The sequence below is a fragment of the Amia ocellicauda genome, chromosome 10 (assembly GCF_036373705.1).
Source record: "Amia ocellicauda isolate fAmiCal2 chromosome 10, fAmiCal2.hap1, whole genome shotgun sequence".
Lineage (NCBI taxonomy): Eukaryota > Metazoa > Chordata > Actinopteri > Amiiformes > Amiidae > Amia > Amia ocellicauda.
This window is the reverse complement of record NC_089859.1, coordinates 7,392,434-7,413,926: the sequence shown is the minus strand read 5'-3', so window position 1 is coordinate 7,413,926 and position 21,493 is coordinate 7,392,434. Positions and strand designations below refer to the sequence as shown.

At 36.9% G+C, this 21,493-nt stretch overlaps 1 protein-coding gene across 1 annotated transcript in view; it reads left to right on the top strand.

Annotated features, from left to right (window-relative positions):
- gabra3 (gamma-aminobutyric acid type A receptor subunit alpha3) overlaps positions 1-21,493 on the top strand; it is an 81,413-nt gene that overhangs the window by 24,786 nt on the left and 35,134 nt on the right. The window contains exons 3-4 of the mRNA XM_066714825.1: positions 10,474-10,592; positions 13,338-13,405. Of these exons, the coding sequence (XP_066570922.1) occupies positions 10,474-10,592; positions 13,338-13,405 (187 nt within the window). The remainder of the gene's footprint in view (positions 1-10,473; positions 10,593-13,337; positions 13,406-21,493) is intronic.

Below are 21,493 nucleotides of genomic sequence, written 5' to 3'. Positions count from 1 at the left end.
TATTTCTGATAAATTTGATGTTATTTTAATGGACAAAAAATTTGCTTTTCTTACGAAAACAAGGACATTTCTAAGTGACCCCAAACTTTTGAATGGTAGTGTATATTATTATTATTATTATTTATTAGCAGATGCCCTTATCCAGGGGTGACGTACAAAATATAAGCACAATACAAAATGCAATATATATATATATATATATATATATATATATATATATATATAACCTTTTACTTTATTACAACTTTTATTTGCTTTCTTGCTTTTTATAACCAGCAAACCATTTTTATGCTTGATTCTCAGTGTCTTTAACAAGGTCAACTGCAGAAATGTACATATACATTTCTTCTTTCCTCCTGCAATCAAATACAAAATAAACACACAGAAATCAAATCTCACATGTATTTTTGTATTATTTTAAAAGTGATTTCCTGCAGAAACATGTTTTTACAACTATGGGCACCTCAAATAACTTTCAATTTGCAAGTTCTGGAAATTGTCCTCTCTGAAGCTGAATTGAATTCTGCTCCAAGGCCTCTATTTGCACAGAAGATGTGTAAAACGTGTCGGCAGATTAGTGTTGGGGCTGTCGGTTTGTTAGTTGAAGTTTTCGGGACATTGACGAATAACTCGGCAATCACCGTTGTAATCTTAATCATTATAATTGCTTTTGTCCTTATACACCACAAATATATAAGAAACTGTTCGCCCGAAACCACTCTGAGCTCAAATCTGTCAAAGAGCCCATAAAGCACCCTAATGAATCCATTTCTAATGTTGTTTCCATTATTTTCTCTGTTTGTTTTATTTCCTTTTGCTGGATTTTACAAGCAGCCACAAAGGAAGACATGTTACAAGAAATGGAAAAGATTTTTATGCCATTTGTCCCTTTAGTTCAAAATCACAATCCTTGTGCAAATTGTCAACCTTATTCTCACCTTTGAGGTCACTCTGATGTTCCTTGTGTGGGTCTCAAATTGACTGAGAGATCTTAATTATCATGATAACTTAACCATATTGAATTTGTATTTTTCGTCCTTAGTCTCATCTGTTCTTCTGCCCATGTGTCCAGCTCATTGCCATTTTAATATCTCTACTCTCTCAATTATGTAATAAACATATGTCTATTCTCTTTTATTCTATTGCAAGCATACACATTTCCATGCTGTTTTGTGTGTTCTGGAGTTTTTCATTTTTGCATTCAATGACCAGGACAAACACTTTTCTCTTGAGGCAGATGGGTAGATTTACTTCCACTAGTGTGTTATTTCCAAATGCTCTCCTCCCTGTTTACTCATCTTTTGAAGGTGTAAATGTTATATACAGTAAATATTATGTAGCATTATGGGGGTTGTATTTTGATAAGAGCATTTTAGCTCTGAGCTGAAGCACTGATCTAAAGAAGACCTCTCCCCCCAAAGTTATCAGATTTCCTTGGCTCATCAGCGTGTGAACTGGTTTACATCAAAGTGGCAGTCTTGGGAGGATGGCACCGAGAATGGGCCAAATAGCTTGGAATCCCTGCTGTGAGATGTCTGGGGAAGGGGGACCTGTATGTAATAAAAACTCTTTGAAGTGGACGAGAGCCGAAATCCCGACACAGAGCTTCGAACCCGGGCCAACCGGCATTTACGAAAGATGGCATGGATTGACATCAGTCATATATCGAGCCTCCTCCAACAGGACACTGGGGGCTGAAACCGAAATCCAATCTCACAAACTCAAGAACCAATCGTCTATTGATCTGACAGGCGTATAAAGGGTAGCGCACTGCATCTCTCGCTCTCTCACCTGAACCAGTAACTCGCTGCCACAGCTCAACCTGTAGCTCTGTTGCCAGAACCGGAACCAGAAACCAACTAAGTCTTTGCCGGCAACAGAAGAGTTGAACTGGGAGAAGGAGATTGAGCCGTACGAATAATTCTTTTAAAGGACTTTATTAAATAAGGAACTTTACAAACTGCGCTGCCCGCCTGTGCCCACCTGATCAGTGGAGTTTTACAGTTGGACAATTGACAAGTCGACTGAGTACGAAAGTGTCAGTCATTTAAATAGCTATTTGAGTCTTAAGAAACTCGACCCTTGGAACCAAACGGGGCCCTGCTTTCCTCAAAGACTTTGTCTTCAAGTAACTACGGTGAGAGACCCTGCTTGCAAAGAAGATTTAGTGCACAACCTTGGAGCCTTCGAACCAGTGGAAAATCTGTTTGGAAAAGACTGTTTCGCGAAACCCCAACTTCCAGGTGCATCGACTGAGTGGAAGTTCTTAGACAAAGCCGAACCGGACTGCCTTTGTTCCAAACCACACGGACCTCGTGCCGTGTGTTTTTATTTGAGCCCGAAGCCAGAGAGGCCTCTCTGTGACGAAGTTCAGATAAGTTTAACAATTTGGAGTTTATCATTCATGACATTTGAGAAATCAATTAGAAATGTTATTCTGTGATTCATAACTCTCTAGAATGTGTAATATCATTTAGTTTTGCTTAAATATAACTGTGTGTTGCATTAAACTGTTTTGTTTGACAATTTTAGAAATAAAATCTGTCAACACCGAGAAATATCTTCTCATTCCTGTTTAACTGTTTTAGTCTGAAATTGACACACGTTAATAGACATTAGATTATTGGTGGCCCTGCCTATCCTTAATCATTGAATAATAATCAGTTAAGGGAAATTGTGGTAACAAGTAATGATAGGATCTTTCTCGGCACCTAAATGTAAATGAGACATATATATATATATATATATATATATCAAACGAGAAATTACCTGACATAAATACTAATCTGCGTAGTTATTTAATGTCTGACTAACAATACTAATTAGAGACTCACCTTCGTCTTACTAACCGGTATTGTAGTCAATGTGTTTATAACCTTTTTTGTTTAACGATTTGTGTGTTATCATATGCGATCCCATGGTCTTTGATTTGGTCACGGAAGTGATTTTTCTTGGATTTGTTGATCTAGAGTGAATTTTAATTAGTTTTTCCCTTTTTTTAATGATTAGTGCAGTGCTACATTTAGTCTTTGTTTTTAATTAATTTGACAATTTATATCTTTGGAATTGGTGTCTGCGTCCAGTTATTACGGAAATTGAGTTCTACTCGATTCCAAGATTCGTGATAAGGTGATACTATAAATTCACTTCTTTAATTGAAATGTATAAGTGTACCTTACGCTACAATTATACACGTATAACATACTGTGCATTTGATAGCTACATGTTAGAACAGGTATACACCAAATGTGATACAAACATACTGGCTAGTTTAAACCATCACATGGATTTAAAAAAAGAAACTCGTATCTGTGAGGCCCATTAACTGAAAAAGAATAGCTTGTTTAGCTCTGCTGCTCACCTGAGTTGTAAATTAGTTTCAGATGGTGAGCTCCAAACCAGTAGCTAGGTGTCAGATATAAGCAATTCATTAAACCAATAGTCCGTGAGCCGCATTTTCTCCTCATACTAAAATTACTACCACTGGATTCTCATTCAGTGCCGATTTTATCGTGGAAACTCTACAATAAATAGGAACACATGGTGCCTAGCTGCTCTGACCATCTTTTTATTTCACTTTTTTTGTTTCTCCCTGAAGGTACATCCCTATCTATTTCACAAGATCCAGATGGCATGGCCTCCATAAAGAACATTTTAAATTATTGATAATATGTGTATCTTGTGGGCAAGATAGAATGGTTGGTTACTGCCCCAGTCTGTCCTTGCTAGATACGATTTTAAAGGGCCAGTCTTACACTGCCTAAATGGCCGAATGGGAAATTCTACAGGAGTTAACAGTGATCAATGCAGACAGAAATGCATAATGTCTTGTCCTGCTGGTCAGTTCCAAGTACATATTTGTGTTAATTGTAAATTGAATATCAGTGTGAATCATTGTAGCTGTTGAAATTGAATATGAAGCATAGAATCATGTCGTTCATCTGGTCTTAACTTTTTCTTGCAGCACTGTTCCCAATCCGTATACCAATTAACTCCCTTGAAGGAATCTTTAAAACAAGAGACAAGTCTTTCCACTGGCATGAAGCTGATTTTAGGATAGTTTGAGTGAGGTCACATTGAGGTTTTGTTTTGCCTGCTCTATGACTAGATTTGGCACACCTTCGGTATATCAGTGTGCGTTCGAAAAGTATCCAATTAAAAGAAAAGTCAAATCACAACATTCACTTAACACTTCTCATTACATCAAAGAGAATCAAACTTCATATGATTAATTATGAAATTGTGACGGGGGGAAAAAACGAACATGCAGAACACCCTAGGGGAGCATGATGAATTGCATGTTGTTAGAACTGAAGTTTTAATAAAATTCCATATTTTTAAATGTGACTGCTGCGGTATATTTAATTCATTCATATCAGTCTCAATATATCTTAGTACTGCCAGAGGGGCATTAATGAGGGCAAATAACCCTCCGCATTTAGCAGTACAAAAATAAACATTTCTTTTTAGTTTATGTTCAGATTTGTATTTGTGATTTTTTTTTCACTTCCCTAATAAGTACAATTGACGACTGTACTTTTTGGTGATTTTTTTAAATTTTTTAAAAAATTTCTTCCATAGAATGAGGCATGAAATAGGGTCTAGGGATGAATGTTAATTCACAGATTTGAATCAATGCCAGGTTGCAGTCACATTTGTATCATTATAGGATGACTGTTGCGCTAGTGGTGAGATATGCTTTGTGTCACGTTGGATGAAGTGATCTCAAGCCACATACTGTGCAACATACCTAACAGTGGCCTATTATTGTCACTTCATGCAATGTCATACTCCTCCAAGCCTTTGCATCTCATTGTAAATGCCATCCTAAATTCCTGCACGGAAGGTTTTACAAAAGGGCCGTCCATTTAACAAACTGCAGATGCCTATTAGACTTACGACTGTTAAGATCAAGGCTGTCTCCTATATTGTAAACTTGATGCCCTCAAATAGGTATACTGTAACAAATGAGTGAGAAACCCCTCTCTACATGTAGCCAAACATGATGAGAGCTCAGTTTCAGTTGCACTAAGAAAACAACAACATGGAAACATAGAAACAGCCTTTCACATTATTTGTATAGATCAATTTTGTTGTCTCGTGTTAGGCAAGAAAATTGAGAAGTGAGGAGTCTGGAGGAGGTCTATTTTCTGACTTGGCCGACTCTCAGCACAGTGGGTTGTAGTGAGTGGGGTAAGTCCATACTGAGTGAAGAGCAGTGATAGCAGTGAAAAAACAATGTTTTTCCTGGCAGGGGGAAACCGCAGTGTACTTAGAGGGAATAAGCCACAATTGATTGGAGAGAGTCTGCTTAGAGCTCTGTTCATTTGGGACTGTCTCAGGTGTGACCCCCCTAGATGGTTTTACGTCAATAAATAACATCTGCATTTCATAACACATGGCTGTATGATTCCGTGGGCAGGGATGGAAAAGGGTCATTGAATTAGACTGATAAAACATATAGACTTCATTAAAAATAACGCAAACGAATAGGCAAGTGCTTTGTGTTTTCTCTCGGAGTCAGCTGAAGGGTCCAGTGGAGATGCACTATATAGATAAACTGAGAGAGAGAGGGCGAAAGAGCTACACTGTAAATGTGTTGAATGTGTCTAACATCTGTAACATTTGTGCTCATATCTGTTGTTGCTACAAATATTTGTATATTTGAAATACAAATGTAGTTTATTTTTTAATGTAGTTGTTACTTACAATGCAATTATTTAACTAACTAAGAATACAATTATGCAGCATTTGTCAGTTTCAAAAACGTCACATTTTTGGAAGGTCCGCTTGAGGATTTCCCTCTGACCAGATTAAACTTTTATCATTCGAGGGAAATAACCAATTCTCCCAACAAAACATGTAGAAGATGAAAGGAATCCTTTTTGTAAAAGCTTTTTTTTCTCATGCGCTGGCTGAGATGCCGCAATAATGAAGAGAAATGAAACTCTTGTTTCACTCCCACTTATAAAAACTGACCAGGAGGAACAAAGCACTGCAGCAGAACTGTTTTATTGTCAATTTGAATAGATACTGGTGTCTATTTCCTGCATTTGTGTTTCATATCTATAGATGGGGTTTCTCTTGCTTTTTTAATATCATTTGCAAGACTCAAGTCCATGCAATTGTTTTGTAAATGACGAAATCTGAAATTACTCTTGGTAATGCTCCTTTAAGTTTCAATATCATCACTAATCAAAGTGTTTTTTTTTTTTTAATTCTTACTATTCATAAAGATGTATTATTTTCGTTATGGGTCATTAATTTAATTATTTTTGCTTAATAGTTTATTTTAATTTTATATGATAACATTTTTGTGTATCATGTTTAAGTTGTCCAAATGTTTTTCCTTTCCTCAATCCAATGTATAGTGTTGAGAGCAGCAAAAACTGCTCAATATAAAACAATATAATATTAGAGCTTTTTATTAACGGTTTTGTTTTTTCTTCTTGGGAAATTAAGGTCTGAGTGTAATTCCATTTAATTTCAGCAATGGCAAAAACAATGGGAATACCCTTTGCCCATTGTTTTGGTATATTTACAATAAGAGGAACAATATTTGGGGACTTTCTGAGTGAAATTAAAATCTGCAACCATGTAGTTGCATGTTTTAAAAATGTTACTGGAAAATTACCTTGACCGCAAATTGGAAAAAAAAATATATATTGTATCTCTGTTAACGAGGCACACATTATATTTGTTCCATTCCCTTTCTGAACACTTAAAGCCTGTTGAAGTGATAGAAAGTGGACCCTGAAATATTACTGCATGAGCCCTCATCATAAATCTCTCATTAAGGTTTCAATATAAACCTCTTCTGTTGAGAGAGCCCCTGACGAGCATCCATTACTGTGAAGTTGATAAAAATAACACCGAACAATGTCACTTGTTACTGAACAGACACAGTGCCTTCCTCACCTCAGTCAATCAAACTGTCATTAACACCCATTCCTCAACCTGTGCGCTCTTCACACACTGTTATCTCCTGTGTGCACTGTCGACTGGAATAGAAAAGGAAGACATAAAACACTCACCTAGGACAGGAAAAAGGAACTGAGAAACTGCAGTCATCATAAAGGAACACTGCCTAACAAACCCCGATTTGTGTAGTATTTTCTGGTGAACTGAACAATTCTACAAAACAATAAGGAGTCCGAAGTAAAAGCTATAAAGAATGAGCAGACCTGTCGCAATAAAGCAAACAAAACCATTAGTGTTAATTCACTGTCCACTACACGTTTTCTTACCTTTTCTGCATACATGATGTTGAAGAGTAGCATCTACCTTAACCTAATTCACTGCAGATTTGTGTTGCAACCTACTTTTTAAATACATAGACATAAAATGTAGGGTTTATTCCAAATGTTTAAATCCTATCCCTAAATCAGCAATCCCTGTCTTACTTTTAGGAATGGATAAGGGTATAAGCCAAATCAAATACAAACATTGATAGTTCACCTAAAGTGTGGAGATTACTTCTGGTATGTGCACCATTGGTCTATAATGGTCTCTCCCTAGTGGCTCCCAGTATTAATGAGATGGGATACCCCATGACATTCAGCAAGACAGTCATTCATCAGGTTTTTTTTCCCCTCTGTGTCTTGTGTTGCCGGTAATGGATGTCACACTTTTTCTTTTTTTTTTAAACACTCCCTGTCCTTTTTTAAAAAAAAAAAAACCAATCCCCAGTAAAAGATGAGTCAACATTTGTGTTGTCACTAATGTTCCAAATTGGCAGAGGTACGAGACATGACAGAAATGTATGATACATTACTATAGCTTCAAAAGTCCTGTGGTGAGTTATTAAAATCTGGTCGTATATTGTGCCAGCGTATAAATAACTTTCAGCTGTCATGAAAAAGAAGGTCACTGTCAATAGAGTGATGAAAAATTCCCAAAAGCTAATCTGATTTGGCGGTGCCTGTAGTGAGCGAGAGAGTGAGCTGAGGCTCATATTTTAAAGTGGGGAAACCAGGTTCACATGAGCACTTGCACTGAGATGTCTGACTGCTTGTTGGGATCAAAGATACCCACTGGTTTTCTTCTGGATCAAACAGGCTGCAAGAGCACTGGGTGACTTGGAGTTTATGGGGGGTGTGGACTATTGTGGAGGTTCACATCTTCCATTGAAATGTGTATAAATTGGTAGTAAAAGGTATTGGGTCACCTTGAAAGAGGTGAAGCCTTCTCAAAACAGACTTTTTATTCCTGCCATTTAAGAACATAAGAACATAAGAAAGCTTACAAACGAGAGGAGGCCATTTGACCCATTGTGCTCGTTTGGTGTCCAAGTGATACAAGGATCCTATCCAGTCTGTTTTTGAATGTTCCCAAATTGTCTCTTCAGCCACATCGCTGGGGAGTTTGTTCAGATTGTGACAACTCTCTGTGTGAAGAAGTGTCTCCTGTTTTCTGTCTTGAATGCCCAATTTCCATTTGTGTCCCCGGGTGCGTGTGTCCCTGCTGATCTGGAAAAGCTCCTCTGGTTTGATGTGGTCGATGCCTTTCATGATTTTGAAGACTAGAATGAAGTCCCCACGTAGTCTCCTCTGTTCCAGGGTGAAAAGGTTCAGGTCCTCAGTCTCTCAGTAGGACATTCCCTTCAGACCTGGAATAAGTCTGGTTGCTCTCCTCTGAACTGCCTCTAGAGCAGCAATATCTTTCTTGAAGTGTGGAGCCCAGAACTGTCCACAGTATCCAGATGAGCTCTAACTAGTGTATTGTACAGTCTGAACATCACTGCCCTTGTAATTTGTCTACAAGTTTCTGTCATCAGTTCCACACACACCATATCATTGCAGTGGGGTTAAGGTAAATATTGATATTGAGGACACCAGTTAATCAATTTCAGCATTGTTGAGTGTTGTCCTTTTTTTATTTTTTCCTTTCTTCTAATCTATATTAAGTCTGGCAGGGTGGTTAGAAACCAAATCAACTGCCTTTTGTTTTTGTGAGGCTATTACGTAACTTTGAAGAACAGAATCAGTGTTTCATCAATTAGTAAATCCATCTTGATGAAAACATGCAGATGTTTGACAATTTGAGCAAATAATACTTTTTGCTTTTACAGTTTTATTGTTTATTCATTTGCTGGTACTTGAATTAGAACTGGTGAAGAATTAGAATTATTGTCTTAAGTGAAGCGCCACCGTATATGAAGTTTCTAGCCCTATCCTGTAAGACCAAAATGAGTTGCGTGGTATTTATTGTTTCTTAATATTTAATGCACCAAATCTAGTGCTTGAAAGACTGAGGACGTTTTCAGTGTTCAAGATGTCACCTCCAGTCCCTACTGCTCTTCCCTCACAAACTAATCCCTGCCATTTAATGCAAGTAGCCTGTTCACTGGAATAAGGCACAGGGGAGATGTCATACACATCCATCCACTTTAATACTGAAATGGATATTACTTATCAGTCAATCAGTGCCAAGTCTTCCTCTAAGCCATAAGATACTTTTCAGCAGTGCACCCCCTGAAGGTGCCAATTGTTCATACAGGGCATGTAAGCAGCACTTTAAAGCTCCTGGAATTAAATTAGATACCAGGAGAATAATGGCTTTTGATCTGGAGTAGTAAGTTAGCTTCTCGCCACTACCCACTCCTCTGATGATTTAAGTCAGTGTGTTTATAAATTGGATGCAGTTAATTTAGAGTATTTTATACCACCAAGTGATCTCAAAAATCTTTAGGGAAACGTCTACATACTGGTGTGCATTTGTACTTGTACTCGTAGTCTGCAGGTCTGTGTTGATTGTGTGTGCTTGTGGTTTTGGTGATTTTTGTAATGGTAAATGGAATCACTTTCTCATTTTTCAAAAGAATAAAGTCCTATTTTGTTGTACAATTGCTGTTTATGCCCAGGTCTTGGAATGAAGCACTGTACAATCAATTTTATTATGTTATTATATTATATTATATTGTTCACGTAAATACCTTTTAATATTCAGTGTTACTGCATATATACGGTGATTTAAGAAATCACAATTCAAATGCACAGTTTAAACCTCTTTTAATTCTTGTACAAAATAATGCAAAAGTGCTGTGCAGTTAAATTCAGCTGCATGACAGGCTTTACTAATTCTTTTGGACTTCAGTCAATTGTTTTTCCTTGTTCCTGTCTGCGTCTGGTACTCTGCCACACTGTACTTCAAATTAAACCCTGACATGTTTGTGTCAGAATTAATACAGCATCCATGACTGTGCAGCAGAATTCAAAATAAGTCAAATTACCCTTGTGGTGTGTAAATTATGTTAAACATATGCTTTCCTGTGCTTTATTTTTTCGTCTTTCTAACCCCCATCTCCCTTCCCCTTCCTGAGCAGACTATATTGTGCTGAATTTGTTATTCATTTTAATTTCAGAACAAAACACCTTGAAAATGTTCTCAAGTTCACAGAGAATTAAAAATTATCAAAGCTACCTGAGCTTATAACAATCAAATTCAAGAAATTAATGTTTTTCTCCCTTGCAGGTTACTGAGACATGACGATTTGCTTCCGGACGACAGTAAAGATAACATCACAATTTTTACAAGGATTCTCGACAGGCTGCTTGATGGGTATGACAACCGTCTGAGACCTGGCCTGGGAGGTTAGTTGCTTTTCTAAGCATTTCTCGTGGTGTCGGCACTTTTCCGATATGGGTCATTCCTCGGAACTAATGTTCGGACTCGGGGGCACCTCACATCAAAGTCGCTTTGTGTATAAACCGAGGTCCCAACCAGCTCTTCTCTGCAAATGCCTCTGATGAAACTAGGCATGTGTCCTAGTCGATACATTGTAGATGTAACACCATGAATGATCGTTTACTGAGAAATCTGAATCTAATAGTACTTGAATTTAATTGACTGTTTATATGTATTGTTAATTAATGTAATTGGTTTACTGTTCAATTAAATTAACACGCATACAAGATGAACATTCAATTAGATTTGAAACGCAGAAGGTTAATGTGATTAACTCTTTAATATACACTGATCAGCCATAACATTATGACCACCTGCCTAATATTGTGTAGGTCCCCCTTTTGCCACCAAAACAGCCCTGACCCGTCGAGGCATGGACTCCACTAGACCTCTGAAGGTGTGCTGTGGTATCTGGCACCAACACGTTAGCAGCAGATCCTTTAAGTCCTGTAAGTTGCGAGGTGGGGCCTCCATGGATCGGACTTGTTTGTCCAGCACATCCCACAGATGCTCGATTGGATTGAGATCTGGGGAATTTGGAGGCCAAGTCAACACCTTGAACTCGTGATTCATCAGACCAGGCCACCTTCTTCCATTGCTCTGTGGTCCAGTTCTGATGCTCACGTGCCCATTGTAGGTGCTTTCGGCAGTGGACAGGGGTCAGCATGGGCACCCTGACTGGTCTGCGGCTACGCAGCCCCATACACAACAATCTACGATGCACTGTGTGTTCTGACACCTTTCTATCAGAACCAGCATTCACTTTTTCAGCAATTTGAGCTACAGTAGCTCGTCTGTTGGATCGGACCACACGGGCCAGCCTTCGCTCCCCACATCCATCAGTGAGCCTTGGCCGCCCATGACCCTGTCGCCAGTTCACTGCTTTTCCTTCCTTGGACCACTTTTGATAGGTACTGACCACTGCAGTCCGGGAACACCCCACAAGAGCTGCAGTTTTGGAGATGCTCTGACCCAGTCGTCTAGCAATCACAATTTGGCCCTTGCCAAAGTTGCTCAGATCCTTACGCTTGCCCATTTTTCCTGCTTCTAACACATCAACTTTTAGGACAAAATGTTCACTTGCTGCCTAATATATCCCACCCACTGACAGGTGCCATGATAACGAGATTATCAGTGTCATTCACTTCACCTGTCAGTGGTCATAATGTTATGGCTGGTCGGTGTATTTAAAAGTATTCACACCCTCCAGAGTTTGGACTGCTGCTCCATTGGTATCGATAAACTATCCACACTATATTAAATAGATTGTCCCATATAGTGAACAGAGCCTGTGCCCCATAATTTGATCTTAACACAATTTGTGTATCTTCAACAATATTATTATTACTATTATGATGACGATTATGTAGTATTGACAGCGTGGCATTGGTTGTCCTTTGGAGGTACTGTTCCAAACATCCACCTCTGGCAATTATGTCAAGGGACGTTTTATGATGCTCCTAACGTATTGCATTCCTGTTCATCAAGGACAGATTCGCCTGTCAGAGCTTAATTTATTTTTGAATTAAAAGAACACAAACAGGAACTCATCTAGTAGGTTAAATGTTGGACAACTCATGATCGGCCTGCTCTTTTTATTTGGCATTTGTTTTATAATGTTTATAATGTGATTGATTCCCACAAGAAATGTTTTTTAAGTGCAGCAAATGGAAAGAAAAGTATATGCCCCGTCATGAGGAACAGGCTCAAATCGAGTTCTATGTTAATTCCAGGAGAGCAGTCAAAACAGCAGCTTGTCATGATTAATGGGTGATGTCATTTTGTCTCTGGAACTTTTTGCTGCATTAAGCAGTGTTAGAGAAATGTGTATCAGCAACTTCAAGTAGGTGTAGATGTGTTGCTGACAGAAAGGGAATGAGAATAAATTAAGCCGGCAAACGGGGAGCAACGGTTTTTGGAGAACGAAGTGGTTTATGAGTGTTTTGACACCATGATAATGCATTATTCTATTTCTGGTCTGGTTACTGTTTGGAGATTAACTCCAGGTGAGATGCAGAAAGATGTTAAGGATACAAATATGGCATGAGTAATGAGCACTAACTTTTATCTGTATGAATACACTGAATACCTTCTTGTCTATCCTACTTTCTGTTCTTCTTTTGCCATGGGAGAAGGTGATTACTGATTTGTCTAGTTAAACATCTTTTAAAGGTTGAACAGCTTATTTGACAAGTAAAATTAATTGGTAGGCAATCCTTGCTGATGCCTAATGCTTTTTTTTTGCCACTTTTTTTTTCAAAATAGTTGCTACATATTGTACAACTTTCATTGTAATTAACTATTTCAGCTATCCAGCGTATCTTCAGACTGAATTTTCATAGATGACATGCATTTGTTTGTTGATTTTATATTTTTTTATTTGACCTGATACTTTACTTGGATTTTACATTTAGAATACTTAATAGTTGAAATGCATTTTTGTATTCCTTACACTGAAGTCTTACACAGCTTTTCAGGTACGTATCTTGTATATCACATCATAAATTCTCATTTTTGCTGAAGCGTTTCTTTAGACTGTATAAGTACAGATTACATTTAGATCCTACCAATGACATTTGCAGCATTTGAAAATGTCGATGTCATGCTTATTGGTAAATTCACATTCTTTCTTCTCTTTTTGGCTTTTTCAGAAAGTATAACCGAAGTGAAAACTAATATCTATGTGACCAGCTTTGGACCAGTTTCAGACACAGATATGGTAAGTGTTTGCTTTCCAAATGGGAGAAAGCATTTACGGACTCACATTTACTCATTTCAGATGTCTTTTCACAGTCTGATTATATGGAAATTCGCTGTAGCTGACTGTATTTGTAAGGAGCTGCCAATCCCCAGAAAGAAGATATCGCCATTTGAAAGTCTCCATTCTAAAACTTGACAGCTGCTTCATAATATAACAAAGGACAATGAGCTGGATTAAGCTAGTTGGGAGCAGGATTTAAGTGGCTGCTTGTTGAGTTGAGTTCCACTGCTGTTGATAATGTAATGTCAGATAGTTCTTAGCTGTGCTGTAGTTTGTCTGCCATCATTTCCATTGTGGGTTTTAAGTTAGTCAGCTACTAAGAGTGTCATTCTGATACTCGAAACAACCACTTCCTGTTGTGAGCGACAACCAAACGTACTACCCCCCCCTTCCCCACCTCACAAATGAGTTCTCACTGCACAAATGATCTTAAATTCCAAAGAAAATGCACTATTCTGATTCCTGTGTGAAGACTTTTCTGTTAGGGCTACTGCAACTGGTGCTATTCACAATTTGAAAATGAATTAAATAAAGCACTTAAATACACAATATACATTTTTCAGTATTTAAATCCTAAGCAGAATTGACTTATTTGCTGTGCTTATAGTATTTTTAGTGTTTGATTGTCTTAAAGTCATAGAAAACAAGCCTCAACACATTATTATAAATTAAACATATCCCATTATTTAATTTGTAAGCTAATTAGTTATGCTAACACTAACATAACCATCTTTCGCCTTGCAATGAATTAAGTGTAATGCCATTAATGATTAATTAATTAAGCAAAGTAAGGCATGTCTAATATTATTCATTGCATATATTTAATATTGTGGACGATGTGTGTGCAGCAAATAATGGTGGTTGTTAGCTGGGATTTTCTTTTCCCTCCTTAGCCGTTGCATATTATATCCATGTACTAGTTAGTTTGTCTGGAGTTATAAGTGCTCCAGAGAAATTAAGACTCTGAGGAAAGCTGTAGGATATGGCAAAGTCCTTTACTGATTTTACAGCATTTCCCTGACTGCCATGAAGCTATTTTGTCTTCCAGATTTGCTCCCCTCTTCAACCAACACCACAATAAATATAAAAATAAAAACAATTGATAGCACAATGTAGTTCACATGAGACAGACAAAAAGTAACAGATAAAAAGATGCTGACAGTAACAAGTTATTTTATTAAGAAAAACAAAGCAAAACATAGATCTTGGAATAAACTGAACCGATTTTCTTTCCCACTTTTTTACTCATCAGCCAGTGATTACAACATGTTATCTCGGCTAATGGCTTAGCTTGTACTTGGCAGTTTTGCACAATGCAGACTCTTAAGGCACATCTTTTTCATCTCTTGAGGATTTTATGTTAGTACCCCATTATTTTCCATTTCTGCATTGTCACTTAAGGCTAATCCAGCAAGATTAGTCAAGTGTAACGCATCTCACGGGTTGACCAAATGGGTCTTCCACTGTCTTCTCGAGCAGAGGAAATTTTTACTTCTGTATTTTCCTTAACAAGCCTTCTGTCTTGATATGAAAGTCAAATTTGACCATTTCTGGTTTTCTATTCAGTTCAAAATAGGCAAAACAATTGATAGGCTTGGGGGGGCTAGACTTGAAGAAATGGTAGACTCGCATGTCTCTGTTAATGATTTCCAGAGGCTCGACACTGGTGTTGTTGAAGTTATTTTTCAGATTCATTATATTCATGATGCACCTTCAGTTTAAACAGAACCAAATAAGAACCATCTGACTACAGGTCTCAGATTAAATCAAGGTTTTGACCTACCTGCCAATTGCAAATTCCAAACCAAGTACTTGACAGTGGCTTTGTTTGCCAGAGGCTTCTTTCCACCTGTTCATTGCCAAGTTCTTATATTTTGGTTATTATATGTTCACATTGTTAGTCTGTCTACACTGAACTGCTTTCTAAGTGCCTTTAGCTGCATCGTGTAGGTTATGTAAGTAATGTCTTGCTTTTGGTCAGTTGAGATAATACTTTTTTCCATTGATCCCAGGTGACATCTTTTAATATTTAAGTTAACAATTGTGCACATTAATACCTTCTATAACCCATCTGGCTAAATTAATCGAGTTTAGGATCTATGGCATAGAGATGTGCCAATTTCCATATGTTGTATGTAATTTGGAAATATTTTTCTAAGTAAATATTTGGTATGGGAAGAGTAAGATATGTATTTTTAATTTCTGGTTTTGAGAGATGATGACATCAGAGGTTATTCATTGGCGGTCAATTATTCATCATAAATTAAAAAATCAATTAAAAAAGTAAAACATTAATGATGTGTGGGATACCACATTATATAACTATTAAATATAAAATTGAAATTATATATATATATATATATATATATATATATATATATATATATATATAGATAGATAGATAGATAGATAGATAGATAGATAGATTGAAATATCTATATCTATATCTGTCTTCCTGTGCAAGATTTGTTTTATTTGCTATTATTTTCTTTAGTCATAATCAGTTAAGCCCATATTCATAGAAAAAAACTTGTTAACAAGCATAGTCTAGGAAAGACTATTTGCATCTTTAATAGGTTGTATCCAAGAGAGTCTTCACTGTGTTACCATAGCTACAAGTCTTATGCTAGTTGGTTTTCAAAATACATGCTGTGTAATTATAATGCAACAATAGTCCCTGGCTCCCCAGTATCCATGGTGAATATCTACTATTCAATCTGAAGGGCAGTGCACTACTTTTGCATATTTTTCTTCCAGTATTTTGATATGTACATGCTGTTGTGACTTAAAAAGAATTAAAAAAATATATATCTGTGTGTGTGTGTCTGCATAGAAAATCGTAAAGATTCTGTTTAATCAAACTTCATGAATGCAAAGTATTTAAACTTTGGACTGTAGCTCAATTTATTTTTTATCTGAGGAGTTTTCTCTGGGCTGAATGAATGTTTAATAAACTCATTAACTAATTGATACATAATTATAGGTTTAATGAACAATATTTAGCCAACTAAATGAATTGGCCAAGAATATGGCTTCAAATGAAGGGTGTCTTCAACTACATATATACATACATACATATGATAATTTAAGATATCCTTGATTGAGATGAAGGACAGAAAATACAATATGTCTCACAGTATTTGTATTTATTTGTTGTTGTTTCTACAACAGCTTGTCTGGCTAGAGTGTTAGAAACTGTAATTTCCTCTTGACTCACATTATAAAGTGATCCAAGAAACACAACACTAAGAAAAAAACAAACATTTTTGCCAAAAGTGGAAATTACATTGTCGCAGCATTGATTAGATCAGTGTAATCCTTAATTGCTTTGTTTTTTCTTGATTTTCATGGGCATGGTAAAAAATTTCGTTCATCAGGCAATTGATATACATAATCCTATTCCAACTTCTCAACAAGCCCTTGAATGTAGGGTCCACATTCACCCTCAAATCCACAAAATTAGTCTCTTTGCTAGCATTCAGAAAACTTACCATGGTCAAATATAAAATGTTTGTAGCTAGTTTTATTACGCATCAAATAACAAACCGAGGAAGGTAATTGACAACCATGACAAATTGAAAAAAAAATCCTTGAAGAAACCTCTACATTGGTTCACTACAAAACATCTCCACACACTGCTGTCTTCAGTGGGAAATTCACTAATCTTTTACTGGTTAACTGTAGTCCTCGTTTGGGCCTGCTGCTTTAAATGAAAATGGTGGAATCATATCCAAGTGTAAGTTTTGACTCTCTGTTCCTCTGAGAAGTTTCATAAAGTCCTCATTTCGTTTTGATGGGTTCTCTGACCCTTGTGCTTGGCCGTAATAGTGGCAGTAAGTCACTGGCTTTTTATATAATAGCGTATAACTCATTTCCCAATGAGTTTTACTCTCTAACCCAGAATTGGCCCACATCCTGCAACAGTCTATACAGGTTGGACACCCTCCAATTCAAAGGGGAAATTGTATAGTGTACACGGTCTCCTTCACACTCCGGCAAAGGCCGCAAACCGAAGGTGGATTTTGTTTTATTATTTGTTTTTGTTTTTTTTATGGCCCCTTAATGCGATTGAATCCTTAGACCTGATGCTGTGCTCACAAATTCCTGCCTCGGTCATCTCCTTGGGGGATGGGTCAAAAGATTAGGTTTTAGCCGCTTTCTTCTGTTTTATTATCATCCCAACCTTTTGCTACAACTAATTTAATCATTCTTTATAACTCTGCTAAGCGCTGAGATATGGCAGGTGCTCAAGCTGACTGGGCAAAATTTAGCTGAGGAACTATATGGTTTGTGTGACGAGACTGTAGTTAGTCATCCATGGTTACAGAATCTTAATTTATTACTCATGTCTGATGAAAATTACTAACATATCTTTCGTAAGTTAAATCTGAACTACATTTCTGGAGAACTATCCATTATCAATCCAGGAATTATAGACAAGACATTGAAACATTAGTAAGTTCTCTGGCACTAAGCAGTGTCACCAACCTGCTAGCTGTATTTTACATTCTAACCCAGTATTTGAACCAGTTTTCTCTTTGCCAGAAAGTTTGAGATTTTATCCTATGGAAATTCACTATCAAATAAATTTACTCAAATTTCCCAGGCTGTTGTAATACTGCCATTTTTAATTTCAGTGGCATTTCTCCTGCGCCCTTTGGTGTTCTGTAATGGGTCTGAAAGTCATTGAAGAGACCTGTCATCAAAACCGTGATTTATTGTGCTGCTGTGTCTTTCATCGTGTGACCAAATTGTTCCAAACACAAGCACAAACACTCAGCTAAAGTTCACCTTTGCATATTCCTAGTGACAAATTCCTGCAGTGTCCTTGGACAGGACAGACTGACACGCACGATGAATGAAACAGTACTCCAGAAGCCAAGGGATTAGTTTATTTATTAAAGGTGTTCATAGCTAACTTTTGAGTTTTAAACTTGTTGTGAGATGTGAACAACACAGGCAAACTTCAGTGTCTGTTATACTGTATATATACACATCAGGATGGGACTTATAAGAGTTTGCCAAGAATAAGACAAGGTTCTGCTTGCTGTCTAGCTCCCTAAAGGCCCATCTTTCCTTGATTGCTACCGTAGCTTTTCAGCAACCTGCTACATTGTTGGCCTATTGTTTATTCCCGTGGGCTCTCACTCAGCAAACTATTTAAACTGGCCCGACTGTTCCTAAGGCTTGCTGACACACAAGAACCATCCCACTGTATACGTCATGTCATGCCAGGCCTTGCCCTCTGCGAGAATGCTTTCATCAGTGGACAGATTTAGGTCATAAAAAAAGACGGCTTTTGTCTTTTAAAGACTTATTTTCATCTCTTTTCTCCAACACGCATTACTCCCACAAACCTCCCCAGGCCTTTCACACCGAATGGTATTGCATTTGTTTTCACTTTGTTTTGTTATGGGTAGTTTTATTTTTTAATAATGCTGATGAGGGGATCAATTATTCCCCTATGGAGACACACACCAGTGGGTTTAGTATAGATTTGTGGGACTGCAGTGTGCAGAGTTTTGGATCATTAAAATAAATCCCACTTTGAATTAGTACTAATTTAGTTGTTCTTATTAACTGTGTTATGAATTTTCTGGTCCTTTGCATTCTCCCTCCAACGCAATCTGATTTAATTCTTAGTTGGTTACAGGCTAGAGCGAGGGAGTTGGAGGAGGTCAATGAAAAAGTCGCTCTTGTGAGAGTACATTTGTTTCAGTATAAAAATGTAAAGCCGGGGACTTCAATGATGTGCTAGAATAATCTTTATTATAATGTGCAGTACTAATAATACTAAAAAGGGTATTAAACAGTTGTGGCCCTTTCAAATGTAGGAAAAGTCCCACACTGCAGCTTTTACAACTCCCATTACAAATTAAAAATACATCAATTCAAAACTGAATAAAACTGGTGATAACATTAGGAAACAAAAGGTACCAAAGCTGTGTGGAGAAGTTGTACTGATTAATTAGCATGTCACTTAGGAATATTATGCTAAATTATTTATGTTTAATTATTTATCTGTGTGCTCAACTGGCCAATGGAGACAGATTTGCTATAGGGTACCACTTATTATTGAAAATAAATTAGTACATAAAGTAAAGTAATATTATTTGTAGCAAGCTCCTGGCTACATATCACATTCTACGAGCAACAGGTCAAATGGTTTCATATTATAAGGGGTGGAGACTTTGTTTATATCCCATAGATCTACTAAAGATAATTTCACCCTTCCTTGAATTAATTAGAACATAAATGTTTAATATATTACCACCATTAGAGGCTCTGAGTTGAGGTTGTGATGCAGTTTAGCATAAACATGGCTCATTGTCAACAGAGTTGCCAGATCTGAGCGACATCAATACTTTTCTACAAAGAGAAATCATTTGAAATCAGCTGCTATGGTGTATGGTGTTAAGCTTGGCTTGGCAACATTGTCATTGCATATATTCCTGATCGCCCTGATGCAATACTCTGTGTCTTGTTTATCTGCTCAATAATACCTTCTTAATTAGACATGAAAGATGATTCTGATCAATTAAGCTGATGTTCTTTGCTCAACCAACAGTCGTGTCAGCAAGTACCAGGATCTTGTGTGTGCTGTGTTATCTGAGTTGGGATTAGTTGCCATTGGTTTGTGAACTCTTAATACATGCCCCTCATTACCTTAAGAGGAAAGTATCCGCCCCTGTCTCCTCCCACTCAGCCTCCTTGCTCCATTCTTCATTTTCTTTCCTTGCATTCGTAACCTTAGATACCATCCCCAAAATTGATATGAGAAAAAACTGTCTATAGGATGAGTTAAACACCTTCTTCAGACTGCATTTGATGAAGCAAGGAGACACTTGTATATTAATTTTAAGGAAGTTAGAAAATTTGTTAATTTACTTGCTGAATCTTAGTCACGGCCAATGCTGTAAAATAATGCACTAAAATAAGTCAGGCTCTTAAGCTTTATTATTATTATTATTTTATTTATTTATTTATTTATTTATTTATTTTTTGAGGATTTGGAGACAAAGGACATACTTCATGGGCTTTGTTTAGTGCAAGTCAAAGACAATTTCTACAGGCGGGGTAAATAAGCGTAGTCCCTCCCAGCTGCAAAAAAAAAAAAAAAAAAGCTCAATTTGACCAACAGCAATATATGCTTCTGATGTACATTTTTGGCAGATCAGTGAGTTATGCTCCCTGGCAAATACGTGTATTGCTTTTAAGGTCACTGGTGTGTATAAAGATGTTAGGCTAACTGATTCTTTTTTGTCTATTTTTTTGGAGGGTTGGGGAGATTTAATATATCATCATCATTATAATCATCATCATCATCAGTCTATATCAATCCATTGCTGGATGAAGGCCTCTCCAAGATATTTTCATTTATTTTGATGTACAGCATATCTTTCCCAGTTCATACCAGTAAGTCATCTTATTTCATCTTCCTATGTTTTATGTGGTCTTCTAGGTCTTGCTTAAGCTCTTGGGATCCATTCAATAGCTTCATTTGTCCATCTTTGTTCTGTTCTTGCCATATGTCTGGCCCATTGCCGTTTTAACATTTTCACTTTCAATTATGTCACTTAATTTTGTTTGTTCTTGGATCTATTTATTAGTTTTACTGTTTGTTCTTGTTATTCCAAGCATGCTGCATATTCTGTTGTCATTTCCTGTTGCTGTATCATTTTTAATATATATCCCACATGAGCACAAAAATGGTCCCATTCCGACACTACCAAATTAATTGCAAGCATTACAAAGCCAGCCAATTAATGAAATACCTCATTTGTGGCCTTCCAAATCATTACAATTATATTTTTTCTTTGTTTCTCTACTTCATTAATTCTCTCTGATTGATTCTCTTCTGATCAATTAGATATCTACTTTTCATTACTTTTTTTTTTTGCTACCAACTAAACTGTAAGTTCACATTCACAGTAGTTCCTCAGAAACTCTTTGGGTACAATCTTTCATCTGAGAAATTAACATTTACTGGACATTTGAAAAATAAGAATTTTGGACAGGTCTTTGTTGTTGTCAAAGTATCTCAGT